Genomic DNA, 24,433 nt, shown 5'->3' with positions numbered 1-24,433 from the left:
CCGGAAGGCCCTACAGAGAGTGGTGCGGATGGCACAACACATCATGGGGGCGAGCTCCCAGTCATCCAGGACATACATACCAGGCGGTTTCTGAGAAAGGCCAAACAATTTGCCAAAGACTCCAGCCACCCGAGACATGGACTGTTCTCCATGCTCCAGTCAAGCAGGCAGTACCGGTGCCTCAAGGCTCAACTAATCTTCTCCCTCTCCCACAGACTATCCACACTGACTCTATGCCCATCCACATGTCTCTACCCACTCAGACATAACCTAGGCTGCTGCTAAAATGATTATTGATTAGATGTATTACTCCATTACACTGCTGTCCATTGATTATTGACTGCCATCACCATGAGTATCTATCTATTTATCCTGCTACTGGTCACTATTACTCCTGTTTAGATGTACAGTATACAGTATTACATTAGTATATTACCATAAGTATTTATACATTCCTGCTACTACTGTATTTCACTTTCCACTTTTTATGTATAAACCCACCTCAACCACTCCTGTACCCCTGCACATTGAATAAGGTACTGGCACTGACATGTACACCACCGGTCAAAAGTTTTAGAACACCTACTCATTCAAGGGTTTTTCTTTATTTTTTACTATTTTCTACATTGTAGAATAATAGTGAAGACATCAAAACTATTAAATAACACATTTGGAATAATGTAGGAACCAAAAAAGTGTTAAACAAATCAAAATACATTTTATATTTGAGATTCTTCAAATAGCCACCCTTTGCCTTGATGACAGCTTTGCACACTCTTGTGGACTTGGTATTTTACCAAATAGGGCTATCTTCTGTATACCCCCCTACCTTGTCACAACACAACTGATTGGCTCAAACGCATCAAGGAAAGAAATTCCACAGATTAACTTTTAAGAAGGCACACCTGTTACTTGAAATGCATTCCAGGTGAAGCTGGTTGAGAGAATGCCGAGAGTGTGCAAAGTGCAAAACTTTCATCAAGGCAAAGGGTGGCACTTTGAAGAATCTCAAATATAAAATATATTTTGATTTGTTTAACACTTTTTTGGTTACTAAATTACTCCATATCCAACAGACATCTTACAACTCTTCTCACTGCAAGATTATTCTATCAGACACAGCTGCCATGTGTTACACCAGTGCATCCTGAGAAATGGAAACAGAACCTGGTAGTATTCTTTCCCAAGGCTTCTGATTACCAGAGACCCCATCTTTGTTCATGTCGAGTAATTACCACACAATTAAAGGCTCAAGGATCACACAAACACAGAGTGTGGGCCCTTCCAATTCATCTGTTTCTCATGACACCCAGTATCAATCACTCCCATGGTTTACTTCCAGACGCCTCTCCCAATACAGCACCCAGTGGGTGAGATACACCACGTCTCCAGAAACACCTCAGATCTCTATGTGTCGGCCCCACATGCTATGGATCACATGTTAAGAAGATATGAAAGAGTCATTTTTAGTGCATTTTCATTTCCTTGTGCTAGTCAAAAAATGGGCTTTGTGGTGCTATTCTTCAATATGTAGGCTAAGTGCACAAGCCATTTTGAGATGGTATCCAGGCCCAGGGTGTATATATAATGCATAAAAGCATTTGCCGCTGTGACATTGCAGGCAAGAAACACTAAAACACTTTATTTTCCATCATGGATACCCTTTATTGACAAACTGGGGTTGAATGAAAATGGAAAAGTCTTCCAATGAGGACCAGACATCTGTGTCTCAGTGCCGAACTGCGACACACACTTTTATTCATCAACAGAACTCAACCCCCATAATGTCAGTCTGTAGCGCCTCTATGGTGAATGACAATAGCTGAGGAGCATTGCTGAGGGAGATTACAGATAATGTTGTCAATCTATTCTGTTCAAACAAAGAGCCTGGGTCCAGTGAGCACACATGGCACCAACCTGAGGAGGCCGGGCTGTGCTAGCTAGCTGCCATTCAGTACTCAGACACATCAATCAGAGAGAGTGACAAGCGCCCCACATTACCAATCCTGAAATGTGGGTCCAAATGAGCCCTGATGAGTGACAATTTGTTTCAAGAGTTCCCGCTCAGATGTGAATGGCTTCAAGAAAACACCAGGCTTTTACAGCAGTCACTCACCCTAAAGCAAAGCAGAGCTTAAAACACCAATCAGTACTAGGATGGATTGACCTAAACTGCTCCTTATTAGACAGGCTGAGGATTTTACCGTGTGGCTGAATTGACTGAGCTAAATATGGAGGTGGGGGCGATGCCTAAAGAATACCCATGCAAAGCCTCTGATGAGATCTCTAACAGCTCATCAGGTAAACGTCCTTTAAGTCTTTAGGCTGCCGGAGTCCATGGTCAGGACTCCTACTGTTCTGTACAGACTGAGAACAGACAGCACAAGGTCTTCTTAGCAGCATGAGCCAACAGACAGTAGATCAGAGATCAGCCTTCTTCCTAATGTTCTCTTTCTCTTCCTCTCCAGATTGAATACTTCTTTATTTTTCTTGAGAGCACATTTATGAAGTCTCATTAGTCTGTCAGATGAGCTGACAGCACTCCACTTCAGCTTCTCAAACCTCAGGGGCCAAGAAGTTTTTTAAAAACAGTTGCACGCACTCACTCAGAACCCCAAACTTCCTCACCGACCAAAAATAAGCCCCTGTCACTCGCCATGTGTATCCTCCTTGCGTCAGAGAGGAAGAACTCACTTGGCTGGATCACTATAGGGGAAAAACATATATATATACCAATGCTATGGTATGCGATCCTGAGGGTCAATGCGCAGCCAAAATAAACTACAGGAATAAAATGTGTTAATGTTTCAAACAGTGGGTGGACTGACACTCTCTATCACTGACTCACTGGTGAAGTCTTCATGAAAAACTTGCTGTTTAAAAATAAATATGTTTGATGATGAGAGAGAGAGATGGAAGAGAGAGAGAGAGTTGGCTGAAAATGTGAAATGCAATATAACATGAGCCTTTCTCCATCTGGAGAAATGTCAGACTTGTCTTCTTCTCAGAGCCAGGAAAACTGGAATTAGAATAAAATCCATTACACACTAAACTTCATTACCATAGTTGTTACTTGTTGTGCAAATAATGCCATTTGTATGCAACTGTCCAACACACACACAAAAAACACAGTTATGGCCAAAACAGAAATAGGGTTGACAAAACCCTCACTGCTCAGCAGACGTTAAACTAACGGCCAGCCTGGATTAGACTGAGCACAGAGAAAAAAAGGTAGGATGAAGTTAGTTCCAGCTCCAATAGCGATGACTTAACATTGCAACATCTCTGGTTTCATTCTTTCATATCCCACACAACCACTTGGTGAAAAGCCCCAGAGAGCTGAGATTACAGTGCGGGAGTGGATTCAACTCTTGCCCTCTCTCAATGTAGCAATTTGATTAAATGCTGGGGGTCACACTTCCAAGCAGTTTTTTCACCCACTTAAGAGAAACGATGTACAGTAAAGACTGGATGTTAATATGTGCTGATGTCCCAAAGGTTGCCAGATGATGCAGTGACGTGAATTCAAAGTACGCTGGGAGGACTTGTGCTTTTACAGTAGCAATTAGAGACAGACCGTGACAACCTGAGATGGGTTCTCCATCACACAGACCCGGATGACATAAAACACTGTACTGGGCAGGGCCATCACTGGGACTGGTATTCTGGTCCCAAGTGCAGGCACCTCCCACACAGCCTACCCACAAATCACCATCAAAATACTTTTTGACTTACAACACACCTTGGCCTAATCCTTCTCTTTCTCTTTGTGCTGTAACAAACCATGCACATCTGTGGCCTCACTATGACCTCAGCAGTGAGGACAGTAGCAGTAAGCCTGTCACGTCCCTCTGTGGGTCAACCTGAGAGAAGGGCCTGTTTGTCAACAGCACAGTAGCTAAATCTAACTAACCGCAGGTCCTCATGTCCTACATCTGACTCACTCTCCAAAAACAGGATACTGTAATCATATTTAAAACCGCTTAGACCACAATAATATTAGAACCTCAAAGAAATCCAACACTTGTATTTTGCAGCACTGGATACAGCAGAGTGCTTCTCCACCAGAGAACATTCACTGGCTAAGAAAAGTTGATTTGTAAAATAAGGTCATTTTAATTTCTTCTTTCCCAACTCTTCCGACACCCTTCCATCCCACAGCCATGCCACCCACTGCTGAGCGGACACAACAGAACAGCTTGAGTTGGCCATTGCAAAACTGAGTTCTCCCTCCCATTGAGTAGGCTACATTAACCCAGGCACGTACACCCACAAAGAGCAGACCTGATTGGTTCTGACAAGTTGGTCCACAAAGGTGCCACAACAGTGAGGTCTTATTTCATTGTCTGCCCAAAACAACAGCCGACACAACCAGGGCTTTAATTCGCCCATCTGTGACAAATAAGGACCTTCATTGAGTCCAGGGAGAATAGTGAGACCACACAGTCCCTTCACAATACACAAAGGCACAGGCCTGGCCACGCTGTCCCAGTCTTATCACAATGTGCCAATGTCCCATGTTACGGGGAAACAAGGCCACCGATGAACTATAGCATCCTTGTTCGATATTGGCAACAAGGGAGTTGTTGTTTCTAATGGATTGGGTTCTCTGCTTACACTCGCCCCCTCATCCAAAGCCCCTGTTAATCCCATTAATATGAAGAGAGCTCGGCAACCCGGGCCTGGACACGGCATTAGATCCAAAGCCAACATTGGTCCTCTGAATCCAAGGCCTTGTCTAGACCCATTACCGACTCACCCACATTAAATCAAATGATTTGAGACCCATGTCTAATGATGGGAGGAAACATTACACCAAATCTTTCCTGAGGGGGGCCTCCCTTCAAGCATTGTGGAGAGTGCAGTACCAAAGATATCTCGTTGTCTGGTTGTGCTGCAAGGGTTTTACTCTTTGACCAAGCAGCTTTTTCCAAAAACATGATTTTTACCCAGACAAGCTTCAAGTCTTCTTTTGGCAGCTTAAGTACTTATGTCTCATTACCTTGTCGCACTGTTGAATTTTTCGCAATGCACTACTGCCCATGTGAAGGATTTTAATGCTGGATGATTCAATCTGCCGTCATATGTACGTCTAAGGTGATTATGATTAGTTTCTGTGTGGGTGTGTATAAACGTGTGTGTGTGTGTCAAGAGGGGTGGTAGGCGCACCACATGATACCTTTGGAGAGATAATCTGTTGGCTTTAATTAAATAGCCAGCAAAGAGATTGTGAAAAGGCAAAGAGGGCGCTGATTAAACTCTTGTGTAGCGTGGTTCAAGTTAATCTTTAATGCTGTCCACCACAAAGCAGTAAACCCGACAACTACTTATGGCCCATTCCTCATCTCTGTGGGTTCCAGTAGGATGAATACAAAGCATCCAAGGCTGCTTAATTTGGGAGGACTGACTGTGAGGCTGTCTGTCTGTGCACAGGGTCTTTCATGAACCGGTGGTGGGCAGTGACTGATCAGGCCAACTCACACTCACCCTGTTCCAACTGCACCACACACGACAATCATCTGCCCAGGCAATCACAGAGGCAATTTACTCCCCTACTTTGGCAGCAGAATGGGCCAGGCCTATCCAATTTCTCCCATGGAGAGAGAGGGTAAGACCCGATGGATGGATGTCCCCTATCTTAAGTCCCCTTTCTTAAGTCTAGACACCATCTGGACAACGGTGGTTATGGCTATCTGGTGGCATCTCTGGAACATGTTCATCATTTTAAAATGCCATCAATAAGGAATGTAAATCAAAAGATAATTGACTTGCACTTGACATTTTGCACTACCATTTTTAATCAACCTATAGTGATACATTACAGAGGATGTGACTTTGAAATTATGTTTAAAAAATATAGTATGTTACTACACAGTAGATACCTATCCAAAAGGTTATTACTCTCCACAAATTCCCTTGATGATTTTTAAAATCCCAATTACAGGTTTGATCACCTGAAGCAGTGCTCAGACAGTGAGAGCTCAGCGGGATAATGACTGAGAAAGTTCACCTCAGCACGGCAGGGTCACACCAGCCGACACACAGATCACCCAGTGGGAGCTTCCATCACACACTGCGCCGCAGAGGAGCTAAATAGTAATAGTGTTGACGGTCACTGAGAGAAGCAGTGACCCAGAAGGAAAGGGGAGTAAAATATACCCCAGAGTTAGTTAACAGTGCTGCTGCATAACATGTAGCCCCAATCCCTCCCTCACTTCCTACTCACTTCCTGTCATTCCACGTTGAGTCTGATTATGTGCTGTACAGTGCATCAACAACACATTCTCATGTTAAAACTTGGAATATTGAGCACATTTTTCCAAATTTGATACGATTCGATTGATAATATTAATGGAAATTCACTGCAGGTATTTGAGCTATTCTTTCTACCGCAGCTCAGGAAATGTATAGTAAAGGTCAGCGTTTTCTTATTAAGTCAGTTTGTCAAGTGACATACCAAGGTCTCCTCAAATAGTATTCTGAGGTTGATAATGGTGAGAAAAATGTGCATCGTATCTAGTCAATGGTTTCCCATGGCCTAAAAGTGAACTGATCGATTCCAAGGCTAAAATGCTTCAAGTAATTCTGTGGGTTTATGGGAAACTGAAGCAATGTACAACATACTGAAACCTCTCATTAATAGTATTTTTAGCAACAAATACGGAAAGCTTCTTAGACTATGTTACATTTGTAAAAATAACATTTACAATTTGAGCTCTTTATCTGCTGGAAAATAGAGTTATGAAAGGAAGACAACCCATATATCTGTGGTCGGAACTGTGCTGATCTTTTTGGACTATAGGTAGGTGAGAAATTGTCTGTCTGATCACAATAGAAGCCAATTTCCAAGCATTCGCATAGAGGGAACAATAACTGCATGACTCAATAACTAGAAATTGCAAGAAATGATAATGACTTGAAAATACATCCCTGATTTACACTGTTTCATTGACAGGCCAGAATAATATGGAAGGATATTGTATTGTATGGTAAACCATTTAAATAGGAGAACATATAAAAACTCTTCAGTTTCAATGGCGTTCAAATAAATCCCAAGGCACATAAAAAAATAACAGACGTCAATGTGTGAACAATACCAAAGGACCCCTCTCACACAGACCACCTCGATTGCTTCATCATTCAGACTGTATGGAAAACACTGACGTCTCCATCCTGGCTACACTGAACATGTTCCTCTTGACTGCACCTCAAACCCAAGAGCACAGGGGAGAAAAACCCTCAACGCTTCGCAAACACGACCATCTGGCTGCAGCCGACGGAAGATTAGAGCGGGAGGCTTTGCACGTCTGGTGGGAGTCTGCCGTCCGTGTATCCACGCCACTCTGGAGGCTTCCACTAATTACAGGGCACTGGGAGAGACTGGGGGAGAGATGCTCAGACTCTTGGGTTGACGCCCTTCGGCTTGCTACATTACCACAGTGCTGGGCCTGGGGTGGGCTGGCCCATTCTATCCCACTGGGTGGACACTACAGCCAGAGCCGGAGCAAAGCAGAGCAAAGAAGAACCAGCCCAGACAGCAGTACCACAGAAACCCAACCACGGCCAGCCAGGGCTATTTACAGGGCACAGCCAGCCTCACACGGACAAACAACCCAGATACAGTGGCTTGCGAAAGTATTCACCCCCTTGGCATTTTTCCTATTTTGTTGCCTTACAACCTGGAATTAAAATGGATTTTTTGGGGACTTTTATCATTCAATTTACACAACATGCCTACCACTTTGAAGATGCAAAATATTTTTTTTGTGAAACAAACAACAAAGAAAACAAAAAAACAGAAAACTTGAGCGTGCATAACTTTTCACCCCCACAAAGTAAATACTTTGTAGAGCCACCTTTTGCACCAATTACAGCTGCAAGTCTCTTGGGGTATGTCTCTTTAAGCTTGGCACATCTAGCCACTGGGATTTTTGCCCATTCTTCAAGTCAAAACTGATCTAGCTCCTTCAAGTTGGATGGGTTCCGCTGGTGTACAGCAATCTTTAAGTCATACCACAGATTCTCAATTGGATTGAGGTCTGGGCTTTGACTAGGCCAATTCAAGACATTTAAATGTTTTCCCTTAAACCACACAAGTGTTGCTTTAGCAGTATGCTTAGTGTCATTGTCCTGCTGGAAGGTGAACCTCTGTCCCAGTCTCAAATCTCTGGAAGACTGAAACAGGTTTCCCTCAACAATTTCCCTGTATTTAGCGCCATCCATCATTCCTTCAATTCTGACCAGTTTCCAGTCCCTGCTGATGAAAAACATCCCCACAGCATGATGCTGCCACCACCATGCTTCACTGTGGGGATGGTGTCCTCGGGGGGATGAGAGGTGTTGGGTTTGCGCCAGACATAGCGTTTGCCTTGATGGCCAAAAAGCTCAATTTTAGTCTCATCTGACCAGAGTACCTTCTTCCATATGTTTGGGGAGTCTCCCACATGCCTTTTGGCGAACACCAAACGTGTTTGCTCATTTCTTTCTTTAAGCAATGGCTTTTTTCTGGCCACTCTTCCATAAAGCCCAGCTCTGTGGAGTGTAAGGCTTAAAGTGGTCCTATGGACAGATACTCCAATCTCCGCTGTGGAGCTTTGCAGCTCCTTCAGGGTTATCTTTGGTCTCTTTGTTGCCTCTCTGATTAATGCCCTCCTTGCCTGGTCCGTGAGTTTTGGTGGGCGGCCCTCTCTTGGCAGGTTTGTTGTGGTGCCATATTCTTTCCATATTTTAATAATGGATTTAATGGTGCTCCGTTGGATGTTCAAAGTTACAGATATTTTTTTATAACCGAAACCTCATCTGTACTTCTCCACAACTTTGTCCCTGACCTGTTTGGAGAGCTCCTTGGTCTTCATGGTGCCGCTTGCTTGGTGGTGCCCCTTGCTCCGGGGCCTTTCATAACAGGTGTATATATATTGAGATCATGTGACAGATTGCACACAGGTGGACTTTATTTAACTCATTATGTGTGACTTCTGAAGGTAATTGGTTGCACCAGATCTTATTTAGGGGCTTCATAGCAAAGGGGGTGAATACATATGCATGCACCACTTTTCCGTTATTTATTTTTTTGAATTTTTGGAAACAAGTTAATTCTTTAATTTCACTTCACCAATTTGGACTATTTTGTCCATTACATGAAATCCAAATAAAAATCCATTTAAATTACAGGTTGTAATGCAGCAAAATAGGAAAAACACCTAGGAGATGAATTATTTTGCAAGGCACTGAACGTTTAGGCCCTCTGCACAGGCAGGAAGGAGTAAAGCAGCAAGGCCTAAGACGTGAAGGACTACATCTTTAGCGTCTGTATTTCCTTTATCCTGGTAGGTACAGTATGTGGGATGTTTTGTCAGTGATGACGATTTCATACATGCACACGTGCACGCACACACAGACAGACACACAGCACTCTGAGCACACTATAAGAGGCTGAGGGTGTTAATGAACAGAAAGCTACTTAGAGGCGGGTGTCATAAAACTAAATGATTCATTATAGTTTGAGCCACTCAGCCTCTCCTTAATGTGATCCGTGGGAAAATACATAATGTCAAGGCTATTTTTGAACAACAGATTACTGGGCAGACAGGCAGGAAAGAACTAAAGACCATAATCCGTTCCGAACACTGAGTAACAACTCATGTTGGAAATAAAATATTCATCCTACCTCTAAGCAGTGCTTTATTTCGGTGGAAATAGTATTCCAATTATTTTCCACATATCCCCATTTCATCATACAGAAAATAAAAAAATCTGAGTCAGACACAAACAGGTCAATTCCCAAATGCTGAGTCTAGGAATTTTGGTATTCCACTGTCTCTCCCCAACTGAGGAACTTTAGAACGACTAATCTTGTGTGTCATTGACCTGAAGCATTTAGCGCTCTAGGCACCAAGTGCCACCCCACATCATCAAACTGCAGTTCTACATGCTTTGTCCATTGCTGTGTCAGGCCACAGCAATGCTCAGTGAGGCTCTATCCTCAATAACAATGTCTTTCACACTTCCATATCACCATTCTAACAACATCACAATCAGAGCTGAGTGCCGTGCAGCATTGATGAGTCTAACCATGACAAGATACAACCAATACAACCCACACAATTTAGCGGTATTGTAACTTATGTACCATGAAGGGTACTTTGAGATCAAAGCTCTCATTTCATCATGAAATGGTCAACATTATTTAAGAAAACAGCATGTAGGCCTAGGCTTCCTGAAAAGATTCAGCTCTATTGCTGTCTTTCTACAAAGACATTCAGGTTGATCAATTCTCAGGGGTGACCAAGGAGAACAGCTTTATTTTCCTACTCCTGTCCTCCACATTAACCTTTGATTCAGTTCAGTACCATTCAAACAAAATCACGGATGTTTTTGCAACTTAAATCCAATCACCAACATTTAATAACGCTGACGATGCAGCTAATGCCTTAACCAGGTTGACACAACCTGCAGAGTGCCAGTAGCGTTGCGCGGGTATAATGTAAATGTAAAAATCACTGGGGAAGCCAAGCCAGGAAAAAAAGTGCCAAATTACCAACCTATGTGTTGTGATTATTGCATTGTTTGCTCTATAACCTGTTAGTTAATATGCCTTGCCACTGTGATATATAGGCAGAGACAATAAGGAGACACAATGGCAGAATAAATTCAACCACACCTTTGTTTCATCACAAAACCAGAGAGCAACCTCTGTCCGGTGAAGTCCACAAAGCATATTGTATGTAACAATCTGTTACATGACCTACAGCATGATCAAGCAAGTTAATGTTTTCAACATTTTCGGACGACTAAATAACTATTGATTTAGAACCACAGAGAGTTACCGCAAGTCGGAATGAAAACAGGAGCTGCCTCCACTATTCCAGCACAATTTCAACTTCAACATTTCAACATCATCAAATCACCTATGCTTAGTCTAATACAGTGACAACTAAAAGATACCAAAAACAATTTAGTCCAATTAACGTAAGATAAATATGATGTGGCTGTCCACAGTACTGATTTGTGCGTGTGTGTGTGTGTGTTTGCAAGTAGAGAAAACATGTTGACTCACCCTACTTGTAGAGAAACGCCAATGCATCCTCCTCTCTTTGATGTTGACGAAACGGTCTATGACTGTCATACAGTACATGCTTTTCATTTTTGTTGTCCTAGGCTACCTGGCTTAAATGCTTGCTCGCTAGCCTAACTTCCTTTCATGGGCAACAATGAGCCAGCTAGTTAACATTAGCCTACTACATCTAGCTACATATTGAACTTCCATCCTCTCAGCTAAGGGGCACAATGTATGAATTTATGGTTTGATCAGAATTGCTGTTATAATCATTGGCCAGTACAATTAAGTAAAACCACAATCCAAATCCCAATCTCCATCCATGGCTAATTTAGGAAAGGGCCAATTTTAACTAGCTGGCTAGCTAACCACCAGAGGAAAACAACACAACAAATTGCAACAATTAAAATGTTTTCTGTCAATGACGTTTGGCTTTTGATGTGATGTGATTTGTGTGAAACAAAATCTAAACTGCGCCAGGACCATTCACAGTTGAGCTCACTCAGTTCAGCTCAACGCTGATTGGCTATTATTTTATATATTTTTTTTATCAAGGGAGGCCAAATGCTCGCTGGCTTCCCTTGCATTCAATGCTACGGGCGGCAACAATATCATACTCTTTTAGACCAGACAGCATCAGATAGATGGGCTACATATACAGAGACAGAGGGCCGCTGTTTTCGCTCGCTCGGATGCTGTTTCCGGTGAGATACATTCAGCCTCTTGCGAATTGAAGGAAAATTATGAAACGAAAGATGAATTATTTCATATGTTTTTTTGTTTTTTTCTTGGTAGATTTTTGGGGAAGCCTGGCATCCCATGGCATCCATGAATACACGGCACTGCAGAGAACAGTCCCTTTCTTTTCTACAGGGTAATAGAGGATTATAGCAATAGGCAGAGATATGAACTATACATATGACTCACTATGTTCTTGTGCAGGTGTCAAGGCTCTGTGTGATAATGATGCCCATGGCCAGATGGAGAACTCCCAGGGGTGATTCTGGCACCACATAATGAACGACTCCTCAAGGCTGGGCTGTTTGTGCAGGGAGGAGGTGGTGGTGCTGAGAGCATTGACAGTGGAAAGCCTTGTGAGGCCCCTGGATTCCTCCATATAAGAGTTGTTTTGTGCTAGGCTAGCAAACACATCACTCAAAATGTGTAGTTAAGGTGTTGTTAACTTTAACCATGATGAGTTACAATGTACAACAACTGGTAAGTGGAAGGTGACTTAAATCAACCAGTAAAACCAGTGATCTTTGAGCAGGGTTGTCCTATAGAGATCTGACTCAGCAAACCCTACATTCATTAAAGCAAGCAGAGCACTCAATTTCTTGTAGGATTAATTTTTTCAAGAATACAACTAAATGTAACGAGAGCAGTATAATTATGTATTCCTAAGCAGCAAGACTCCACGACCAGATCGATGAGAAATCCTTAGATAGTGTTCTCAGCCACCCTCGGTGCTCCTGGCTATGCTCGACACATAGTGCCACATTGGATTTAAACTTTTAATCATTAGCTGGGTTAAGTCAAGGGACTTGAGATTTCTCAACTAGTATACAAAATTGCTTTCTGAATTTTGAGAGGAGGATTTACTAAACATTGTGATTAAATATCCATATTTGATTCCTTGCTATTTATAATTTAACAACATGTGTTGTTAAGTGCACAACTTGGCCTACATGTAGCTAAAAGGTATAGATAACAGAGATTGCCGTATTAGAATATGCAAGCTGAATTATTGCATTGTAATTACCTAAATATAGAAAAATATATTATAAAAATATATATATATTATTATCCTCGCAAAAAAGCCTGCAGTGTATTATGTAAAGTGAGCTCATGGTTTGATTTAGGTGAAGCTTCTCATCCACATATGATATCAGCCATCGTAAAAACCTCTTTCACCATCACTACATCACATCTGCTCCTTCTTGAGGCAAATCACACAATAACAAGTCAGAACAGTGTGTCTCTGTCCAAGGCTACACTGACACTTGTTTACAGCCTGGGCTCCTCACGGCAGGGCCCAGTGTGACGCCACGCCACTGACGCCCGCTAATTACATAAAAATCTGAACAAACTCCAGTGCTAAAAACAGATACGACAGTTAGTATGTGATATCTCAGAAACAAATAGCATTTGATAGGGTTTGGGGTTAAGTAAAATAGTGGTCTTGTCAGAAGTTAGACTATTATAATTTGGCCAGCTGCCATTTGTTTGCAATTTATGATACTATATTCACATACAGGTGTGTGCCACACACAAACACACACACACTACAACCTGGAGGCTAACATTTATAACGTGTACACTGACACACCCGAGTGATCTTGCAGCAGTCAGTTGTAGCCTTAACCTCTCCACACTCACAAGATGGCGCCGACAGAGAGGGCTGCCTCGCTTCTAGTCCTTAGGAAACTTTGCAGTATTTTGATTTTTTATGTATTATTTCTTACATTGTTAGCCCAAAAAATCTTAAGTGTTATTACATACAGCCGGGAAGAACTATTGGATATCAGAGCGGCGTCAACTTACCAGCACTACGACTAGGAATACGACTTTCCCGAAGCGGATCTTTTGTTCGCACCACCCAGGGCATTTGAACTGATTCCAGAGGCCGACCCAAAACAACGCCGCCGGAGGAGAGGGAGCCGGAGCGGTCTCCTAGTCAGACTTAGGAGGCTCGCACACCACCCATCGCTTCCAAGTATATTACTCGCTAATGTCCCTAGACAACAAAGTCGACGAGATCAGGGCAAGGGTCGCTTTCTAGAGAGACATCAGGGATTGTAACATACTCTGTTTCACGGAAACATGGCTCTCTCGGGATATACTATCTCAGTCCATACAGCCATCTGGGTTCTTAGTACATCGCGCCAACAGGAATAAACATCTCTCCGGAAAGAAGAAGGGTGGGGGGGTATGCTTCATGACTAACGACTCATGGTGTAATTGTAACAACATACAGGAACTCAAGTCATTTTGTTCACCTGACCTAGAATTCCTCACAATCAAATGCCGACCGTATTATCTCCCAAGAGAATTATCTTCGGTTATTGTTACAGCCGTGTATATCCCCCCTCAACCTGATACCAAGACGGCCCTCAAGGAACTTCACTGGACCTTATGCAAACTGAAACGACATATCCTGAGGCTACATTTATTGTAGCTGGGGTTTTTTAACAAAGCAAATTTGAGAAAAAGGCTACCTAAATTCTATCAGCATATTGAGTGTAGCACTTGCGCTGGAAAAACACTAGACCATTGTTATACTAATTTCCGCGATGCATTCAAGGCCCTACCCCGCCCTCCTTTCGGCAAATCTGACCACGACTCCATTTTGCTCCTCCCTTCCTATAGGCGGAAACTCAAACAGGAAGCACCCGTGCTTAGAACTATTCAACGCTGGTCTGACCAATCGGAACTTACGCTTCAAGATTGTTTTGATCACGCAGACTGGGATATGTTCCGGGTAGCCTCTGAGAATAATATAGACGTACACGCTGATTCGGTGAGTGGATTTATAAGGAAGTGTATAGGAGATGTCGTACCCACTGTGACTATTAAAACCTACCCTAATCAGAAACCGTGGATATATGGCAGCATTCGCGAAAAACTGAAAGCACGAACCACCACATTTAACCATGGCAAGGTGACGGGGAATATGGCAGAATACAAAACAGAGTGGTCGTTCCCTCCGCAAGGCAATCAAACAGGCAAACGTCAATATCGAGACAAAGTGTCACAATTCAACGGCTCAGACATGAGACGTATGTGGAAGGGTTTACAGACAATCACAGACTACAATAGGAAAACCAGCCACGTCACGGACACCGACGTCTTGCTGCCAGACAAGCTAAACAAGTTCTTTGCCCGCTTTGAGGATAACACAGTACCACCGATGTGGCCAGCTACCCAGGGCTGTGGGCTCTCCTTCTCCGTGGCCGATGTGAGTAAGACATTTAAACGTGTTAACCCTCGCAAGGCTGCCGGCCCAGACGGCATTCCTAGCCACGTCCTCAGAGCATGCGCAGACCAGCTGGTTGGTGTGTTTACGGGCATATTCAATCTCTCCCTATCCCAGTCTGCTGTCCCCACATGCTTCAAGATGGCTACCATTGTTCCTGTACCCAAGAATGCAAAGGTAACTGAACTAAATGACTATCACCCCGTAGCACTCACTTCTGTCATCATGAAGTGCTTTGAGAGACTAGTCAAGGATCAAATCAACTCCAACTTACCTGTCACCCTAGACCCACTTCAATTTGCTTACCGCCCCAATAGCTCCACAGACGATGCAATCGCCATCACACTGCACACTGCCCTATCCCATCTGGACAAGAGGAATACCTATGTAAGAATGCTGTTCATTGACTATAGTTCAGCATTCAACACCATAGTACCCTCCAAGCTCATCATCAAGCTTGAGGCCCTGGGTCTCAACCCCGCCTTGTGCAATTGGGTCCTGGACTTCCTGACGGGCCGCCCCCAGGTGGTGAAGGTAGGAAACAACATCTCCACTTCACTGATCCTCAACACTGGGGCCCCACAAGGGTGTGCGCTCAGCCCCCTCCTGTACTCCCTGTTCACCCATGACTGCGTAGCCATGCACGCCTCCAACTCAATCATCAAGTTTGCAGACGATACAACAGTAGTAGGTTTGATTACCAACAACGATGAGACAGCCTACAGGGAGGAGGTGAGGGCTCTCGGAGTGTGGTGTCAGGAATATAACCTCTCACTCAATGTCAAAAAAACAAAGGAGATGATCGTGGACTTCAGGAAACAGCAGAGGGAGTACTCCCATATCCACATCGACGGGACAGCAGTGGAGAAGGTGGAAAGTTTTAAGTTCCTCTGCGTACATACAGTGGGGAGAACAAGTATTTGATACACTGCCGATTTTGCAGGTTTTCCTACTTACAAAGCATGTAGAGGTCTGTAATTTGTATCATAGGTAGTACACTTCAACTGTGAGAGACGGAATCTAAAACAAAAATCCAGAAAATCACATTGTATGATTTTTAAGTAATTAATTTGCATTTTATTGCATGACATAAGTATTTGATACATCAGAAAAGCAGACCTTAATATTTGGTACTGAAACCTTTGTTTGCAATTACAGAGATCATACGTTTCCTGTAGGTCTTGACCAGGTTTGCACACACTGCAGCAGGGATTTTGGCCCACTCCTCCATACAGACCTACTCCAGATCCTTCAGGTTTCGGGGCTGTCGCTGGGCAATAAGGACTTAAAGCTCCCTCCAAAGATTTTCTATTGGGTTCAGGTCTGGAGACTGGCTAGCCCACTCCAGGACCTTGGGATGCTTCTTACGGAGCCACTCCTTAGTTGCCCTGGCTGTGTGTTTCGGGTCGTTGTCATGCTGGAAGACCCAGCCACGACCCATCTTCAATGTTCTTACTGAGGGAAGGAGGTTGTTGGCCAAGATCTCGCGATACATGGCCCCATCCATCCTCACCTCAATACGGTGCAGTCGTCCTGTCCCCTTTGCAGAAAAGCATCCCCAAAGAATGATGTTTCCACCTCCATGCTTCACGGTTGGGATGGTGTTCTTGGGGTTGTACTCATCCTTCTTCCTCCAAACACGGCGAGTGGAGTTTAGACCAAAAAGCTCTATTTTTGTCTCATCAGACCACATGACCTTCTCCCATTCCTCCTCTGGATCATCCAGATGGTCATTGGCAAACTTCAGACGGGCCTGGACATGCGCTGGCTTGAGCAGGGGGACCTTGCGTGCGCTGCAGGATTTTAATCCATGACGGCGTAGTGTGTTACTAATGGTTTATCTTTGAGACTGTGGTCCCAGCTCTCTTCAGGTCATTGACCAGGTCCTGCCGTGTAGTTCTGGGCTGATCCCTCACCTTCCTCATGATCATTGATGCCACACGAGGTGAGATCTTGCATGGAGCCCCAGACCGAGGGTGATTGACCGTCATCTTGAACTTCTTCCATTTTCTAATAATTGCGCCAACAGTTGTTGCCTTCTCACCAAGCTGCTTGCCTATTGTCCTATAGCCCATCCCAGCCTTGTGCAGGTCTACAATTTGATCCCTGATGTCCTTACACAGCTCTCTGGTCTTGTCCATTGTGGAGAGGTTGGAGTCTGTTTGATTGAGTGTGTGGACAGGTGTCTTTTATACAGGTAACGAGTTCAAACAGGTGCAGTTAATACAGGTAATGAGTGGAGAACAGGAGGGCTTCTTAAAGAAAAACTAACAGGTCTGTGAGAGCCGGAATTCTTACTGGTTGGTAGGTGATCAAATACTTATGTCATGCAATAAAATGCAAATTAATTACTTAAAAATCATACAATGTGATTTTCTGGATTTTTGTTTTAGATTCTGTCTCTCACAGTTGAAGTGTACCTATGATAAGAATTACAGACCTCTACATGCTTTGTAAGTAGGAAAACCTGCAAAATCGGCAGTGTATCAAATACTTGTTCTCCCCACTGTATCACTGACAAACTGAAATGGTCCACCCACACAGACAGTGTGGTGAAGAGGCGCAACAGCATCTCTTCAACCTCAGGAGGCTGAAGGAATTTGGCCTGTCACCTAAAACCCTCACAAACTTTTACAGATGTACAATTGAGAGCATCCTGTCGGGCTGTATCACCGCCTGGTACGGCAACTGCACCGCCCACAACTGCAGGGCTCTCCAGAGGGTGGTGCAGTCTGCACAACGCATCACTGGTGGCAAACTCCCTGCCCTTCAGGACACCTACAGCACCCGATGTCACAGGAAGGCCAAAAAGATAATCAAGGATAACTACCACCCGAGCCACTGCCTGTTCACCCCGCTATCATCCAGAAGGCGAGGTCAGTACAGGTGCATCAAAGCTGGGACCAAGAGACTGAAAAACAGCTTCTATCTCAAGGCCATCAGACTGTTAAACAGTCATCACTAGCACAGAGAGGCTGTTGCCTATATACAGACTTGAAAATCACTGGCCACTTTAATAAATGGAACATTAGTCACTTTAATAATGCCACTTTAATAATGTTTACATATCTTGCATTACCCATCTCATATGTACAGTGGCTTGCGAAAGTATTCACCCCCCTTGGCATTTTTCCTATTTTGTTGCCTTACAACCTGGAATTAAAATGGATTTTTGGGGGGGATTTGTATCATTTGATTTACACATCACTCTGCAAAATATTTTTTATTGTGAAACAAACAAGAAATAAGACAAAAAAACAGAAAACTTGAGCGTGCATAACACTGGCCTTGTGTGGGTCGCCAGCCAATGGTGCGCGTCGCAAGCCTGGCCCGGCCTGTCCCTGCTCCCCGCACCAAGCCAATGGTGCGCGTCGCCAGCCCAGCCCGGCCTGTTCCTGCCCCTCGCACCAAGCCAATGGTGCGCGTCGCCAGCCCGGCCCGGCCTGTTCCTGCTCCCCGCACCAAGCCAGTGGTGCGCTTCTTCAGCCCGGTCCGGCCCGTCCCTGCTCATTTCACTTCACCAATTTGGACTATTTTCTGTATATCCATTACATGAAATCCAAATAAAAATCCATTGAAATTACAGGTTGTAATGCAACAAAATAGGAAAAACGCCAAGGGGGATGAATACTTTTGCAAGGCACTGTATTTACTGTATTCTATACTATCTATTGCATCTTAGCCTATGACACTCTGATAATGACATTGCTCATCCATTTATTTATATATTCTTATTCCATTCCATTCCTTTACTTAGATTGTGGGTATTAGGTTTTTGTTGTGGAACTGTTAGATATTCCTTGCTAGATATTGCTGCACTGTCAGAACTAGAAGCACAAGCATTTCGCTACACTCACAATAACATCTGCTAACCATGTGTATGTGACCAATACATTTGATTTGATTTGACATTGCAGCCACTCCCAGGCAGATTTATGAAAACTGAACACCCCTGCTCTCACATGAGAGAAGGTGTGTCCTGAGCACAAAGTACAAAGGCATGTACTCCTGTATAAGTTTATGACTCCATCACAACAAATGTAGGCAATAAGATTACAATGAAACTTTGGTTTCATGGTTTAAGTGAAAGAATGATGCCATACATGAACGGAACACACCACTTGGCATGAGTGCTGTAGATTTACATTCACTGAACAGCATCCTCAGGCTACATTTTAATGGCTATTATTACTCCATCTCAATTTATCCACTAGTAGGAACCGTAGCACTTATACTAATAACTTAATTTCCTATAGGGCATAGCTGTCCAAATACACAGCCTGGCCTCAGAGCCATATGAAATATACTTTAGGTATTTCTGAGCACCTACAAGACGTATCATACCTACTAATGGTGTAGTTACTTGAGACAGAAACGAAAGTAGGGAGGTTGGTCGGGGAGGATGGGTAGGCGTAATCAGTCTAGCAATCCAAAGGTTGCATGTACGCGTCATGTAGCATTTTAGCTAACCAATTAAAAATCATTATTTAACCTGTCTCCTCCTCTCTACACCGATTGAAGTGATTGAACAAGTGACATCAATAAGGGACCATAGCTTTCACCTGGATTCACCTGGTCAGTCTATGTCATGGAAAGAGCAGGTGTTGTTAATGTTTTGTATACTCAGTGTATGTCCTCTAAATCGTATGATATTGTACGACCGCTATTCCATTCATAATGTAACCTAACGTAACATATCATACTAAATGGAGTGTCACAGATTTATGTACAGAATAATACAAATTGCCCTGAGACCACCTCCAATTCTGCATGTATCAAACCAGTTATAAAATATTGAAATGTAATACAGTGTGATTTGCACTCCACTATAGGCCTACCATGTAGTACACTTACCTACCTATTTAGGCATCTTACACCACAGCATCAGTTGAGTTTGAAAACCATGGTGTAAATTTCGACATCACGCATTAAAAGTTAATACATTTATATGAATCAATCACTCGTTAAATCAATCAACCAAGCTATTATACTGAGGCCATTATGTTTATCTGCCCAAAAGTATAGCAGCAGTTGGTAAAATAAAACTGTAAAGGTGTTGTGTTAAGATCTTCAGCCCTTAGAGGTACTTAAATATGTTTGGCACAATACATTCTCAGCCCCGAGAGAAATATTATTTCTCTGGAGGCACTTTTTTTTTTTTCATGGTGCATCACAGTCGGCGACAGACTGCACTGAACGCATTTCCACTTTTTAGACAGTTTCTTTTTTAATGGAGCATTAACCACATGATAATTTATCAATATGTTTTAGCCTGCCTAATGATGCTCACTGGTTTTATTTGATTTCAGTTGAGACATGTCCTATCGCTTATTTAAAACAGGGTTGGTTTATTTCATTCGTTTGGGATCATCAATTATTATTGTCTGTTAGAATAATGATATTCAGAAAATATTATTCACCCGTTTCTCGGGACGGTACCACCCTCAACAAATAGGACTGTGTCATACATAGTATCGCTGTTTAAGACGAGACGTGGCCATGACAATGGTTTTAATGCAGTGCTATGTACATGGCACATGCAGTGCTATGTACATATTATTTTTATTTATTATTCATGGTGCTGCCTGATGCAACTACTAGCATGTCATTATGGAGTTACAATGTATCAAATGACCCTCCTAATAATTTTGTTGCGTTCGGTTCATATCGCCTGCAACTATGTATCATTGGATCCTCTCAGGACTCAAACTTTATGCAGAGACACTGTACTGGCAAGCAAGTGCCTGCTGTTTACCGAGACCTTGAAGCCAACACAGAGAGAACTGACAGAAGTCACCCTCCCTCTGCCCGCCATTCGGTACGCTACCGCAAAATGTTGTCTAGAGATGTTAAGTAAAATTCTACTATGGCAAGCAATTCGCTACCGCTATTAAAAACCACTGTATTCTTTGACAGTAGGGCTACGGGCAGCACAACAATGTCATTCATTCATGTACCTGTCATCGTAGCAGAAATCGGCGCCCAGAGTGTTGACATAGAGGACCAAAGCCACGGCGCTGCACACGAATTCTGCAATCATTTCTCAAAAAAATAAACAAGGAAAGAAAACGAAGAACAGTGGAAATAGACTTCAAATACTATCTCTATTATCACTCTCCGTCTTTGTCAAGATGCCTCTGCAAACACAGAAATTCCGATTCCACATCCTCGCAAAGTGTTGAAAGCAGATAATCCAGGCAGGCATCCTCCTTCTAACCCATTTTGAGCTAGAGGAGGACAGCTATGATCCGACACGAAATAGAGCAAAACGGCCAGCATTTACAGTATCTCTGACTGCATTTGCACGCCTTTCCTACAAGACTGCTCGTGTGATTCATAGTGGTCCGATTGATAAACGTCGTGATTGAGCCGCATGTGGTTTAAATGAGCTTCTGCGCATGTGCGATGCCCCTCCTCGCAGTGAATAGAAGAAAATGATGCTGATGATTTGAGGATTAGGCTAGAGCTAGACTGCATGATGGGACACCTCTTTATTGCCAACTGCTGTATCCCCAGTGCCTTTCTATGGGTATTCTAGCCATAATTACTGTATATAGCCCCTTATGAGTGTGAATATGTCAATCTTGATGGAGCAGTGACACCAGTCCCAACAGTTTTTTTTCTCTCCAGTTTTCACCCTCTGGAGAGCTCTTTGAATAGGCCTACACAGCATAGTGCCATAATCTGGTTTTAATCCGAGCAGTAGGCTATAGCAGGGTTTCCCAAACTCGGTCCTGGGGTGCACATTTTGGTGTTTGCCCTAGCACTACACAGCTGATTAAAATAATGAAAGCTTTATGATGAGTTGGTTATTTGAATCAGCTGTGTAGTGCTAGGGAAAAAATCTAAACGTGCACCCAGGGGCTGCCCCAGGACCAAGTTTGGGAAACCCTGGGCTATAGGGCTTCACTCTCCAGGTATACAAAGCACTAGGTTTGATCTGCCCTCTGCTGCAACCAATTTTATATATAAATATAATGTAACCTAATTCAATAGAACTACTGGCCCAAAAGGATACAAAATATTATTTATTTAGGCTTCAAATGTCTGTTGATTATTGGATTATAAAATCTGAAATGGCATACTGGCAGTCATAACTCTTAAATTATGAATCAACCAAAACTAGATTTTTAGATATAGATTGAACTAATTAGTATTGATAAGAGACTAAGGATTATATGTCAGAAATGATCATGTGAAAGTACAGTAGTCTGCTCTAGAGCGTTACAACATGTTAACCCTGTAGTAAATATTCCATGGGGGCCTTCAGAGTCAAAACACTCCAAGGTGCAATAAACCTGAGGCAGAAAAGACAATCCATTCAAAAAGTAGTTAACCATATTTTAAGAAGCCTCAGTAGAGAACTTAACAACGAACAATGATGAAAGAGGTAAATAAGAGTTTATTATTTGTTTTAAATAAAATTTACCAAAGCTTATTGTTTGAAACAAATGTATGGCAGAAATAAATATGAACACTTGGGGAAAACTGTGTTTCCAGGGGAGTAGGCCTGATATGTATATGCCCTATTACTATCCATAATGTATAACACGGTTAATACACATTTATAGCAGGTTCATTACTTTAGTATGAATCAAACCAAGCGGGTTGTTTTTACAGCAATTATTTACTTTTTCTTGACTTGTGGCCATTGCAGGCTACTACGAGTGCTTCCATTGGCCTTTCAAAACGTCCAGTAGAGGGCTCACCCAGCAAGAAGAGCAACACTGAGTGTCCTCAGTAACAGGGAGTCTGAAACACTGAAGCAAAGCAGCACAGTCATTATTTCAACTGTAGCAAATGTTTTACACTAAAGCAAGTGTTTTCAACATCCACTATTGGAATATAACCATTTGAATATTTTGAGATTGCAAACTATAAAGGAGAATGTGAGGAGGTAGGGGAACAGATGAGAAGAAAAACTAAATCAATCTTTGTGCTCCATAGTGTGCTCCAAAGTGTGCTCCATAGACAAAGAGGCCAGCATGGTCCACTGCATATTGATGCAATGGTATTTCAATAGAGGGACCCCAGTCTAGCGAGAAAGGCATCAATGTGGCCATTCACTGAACAGCAGGACATGATGATGCAATAGATTTCAAGAATTAATTAAACTGATCGGAGCGACTGACCCAGTCTTTTATGTACCTTTAACCCATCTGCTAGTAAATGTCTGTGATCAGGCTATGTGATCAGGCTGAAATTTCAGGTGGTCTTTTCAAACAGATCTTACACAAAAAGGTCATTTTCATTATTTTCACAATGTCACTGTATTATTCCAACCATCACAGTGTGGAAATACACTGAGTATACAAAATATTAAGAATACCTACTTCCATGACATAGACAGACTGACCAGGTGAATCCAGGTGAAAGCTATGATCCCTTATTGATGTCACTTGTTAAATCCACCTCAATCAGTGTAGATGAAGGGGAGATAGGTTAAAAAATGATTTTTAAGCCTTGAGACAATTGAGACATGGATTGTGTATGTGTGCCATTCAGAGGGTGAATGGGCAAAATATTGAAGTGCCTTTGAACGGGATATGGTAGTAGGTGCCAGGCACTGTGGAATCATTGGAATCAACATGGGCCAGCATCCCTGTGGAACGCTTTCGACACCTTGTAGAGTCCATGCCCTGACGAATTGAGACTGTACTGAGGGCAACTCAATATTAGGAAGGTGTTCTTAATGTTTTGTAAAATCAGTTCTGTATATAAAACACAGGAAATTCACATCTTAGACTGATTTGATATGAAGATAAAAATGTCTGCCTTGGACCTTTAACAATGATTTATTGACAGATGCTGAATGATGTACATTGTGTGAAATATTAACATAATTTGTTTGTGTGTGTGCGTGCGTGCGTGCGTGCATTTGCCATTCTCTCACATCTAGTTCAGAGTACCATTCCACCAAATAACTGTTTTCAGACATACGATAGAGGGGTAATATTGATAGGACATAGAGAGGTCCTTTGGAAATTGGCCTATGTGGATAGGGCCAAATTGAAATGTAAAAATATAAAAAGCATATGCATCACCATGATAGCCATTGAAAAATAACACTTTGGAGATTAGGTGGAAATGATCAGACTAAAGGTGAGGACACAACAATTCACCTGACTGTGATGAGGTGGTGTTGAAGGAGTCAGGCGCAGGAGGGTAAATCACAGAATAACAGGCTTTAATCCGCAAAATACAGGTTTACGCAGAACTGCGTCAAACACACTCCAGGGCACAAAACAGGCACACGACAAAAACTCCCGTCAAACAAAATACACGAGCTCCACCGAGCTTCACAATTAACAATCACCCACAAGGACAAGGGGGCAGAGGGAACACTTATACACATACTAATTAGGGGATTACAACCAGGTGTGTGTGATAATGAGACAAGA

The 24,433-nt window shown here is 42.8% G+C and overlaps 1 protein-coding gene across 1 annotated transcript in view; it reads right to left on the bottom strand.

Moving 5' to 3' along the window:
* LOC121576965 (protein O-mannosyl-transferase TMTC2-like) overlaps positions 1 to 21,395 on the bottom strand; it is a 211,002-nt gene extending 189,607 nt beyond the window's left edge. Inside the window, exon 1 of the mRNA XM_041890594.1 lies at positions 20,990 to 21,395. Coding sequence (XP_041746528.1) covers positions 20,990 to 21,072 — 83 coding nt within the window. The 5' untranslated portion in view covers positions 21,073 to 21,395. The remainder of the gene's footprint in view (positions 1 to 20,989) is intronic.
* Between the last annotated feature and the right edge of the window lie 3,038 nt (positions 21,396 to 24,433).

Source organism: Coregonus clupeaformis, chromosome 11 (genome assembly GCF_020615455.1).
Source record: "Coregonus clupeaformis isolate EN_2021a chromosome 11, ASM2061545v1, whole genome shotgun sequence".
Classification (NCBI taxonomy): Eukaryota; Metazoa; Chordata; class Actinopteri; order Salmoniformes; family Salmonidae; genus Coregonus; species Coregonus clupeaformis.
Note: the sequence above shows the minus strand (reverse complement) of the source record. Positions and strands in the feature narration are given on the sequence as shown.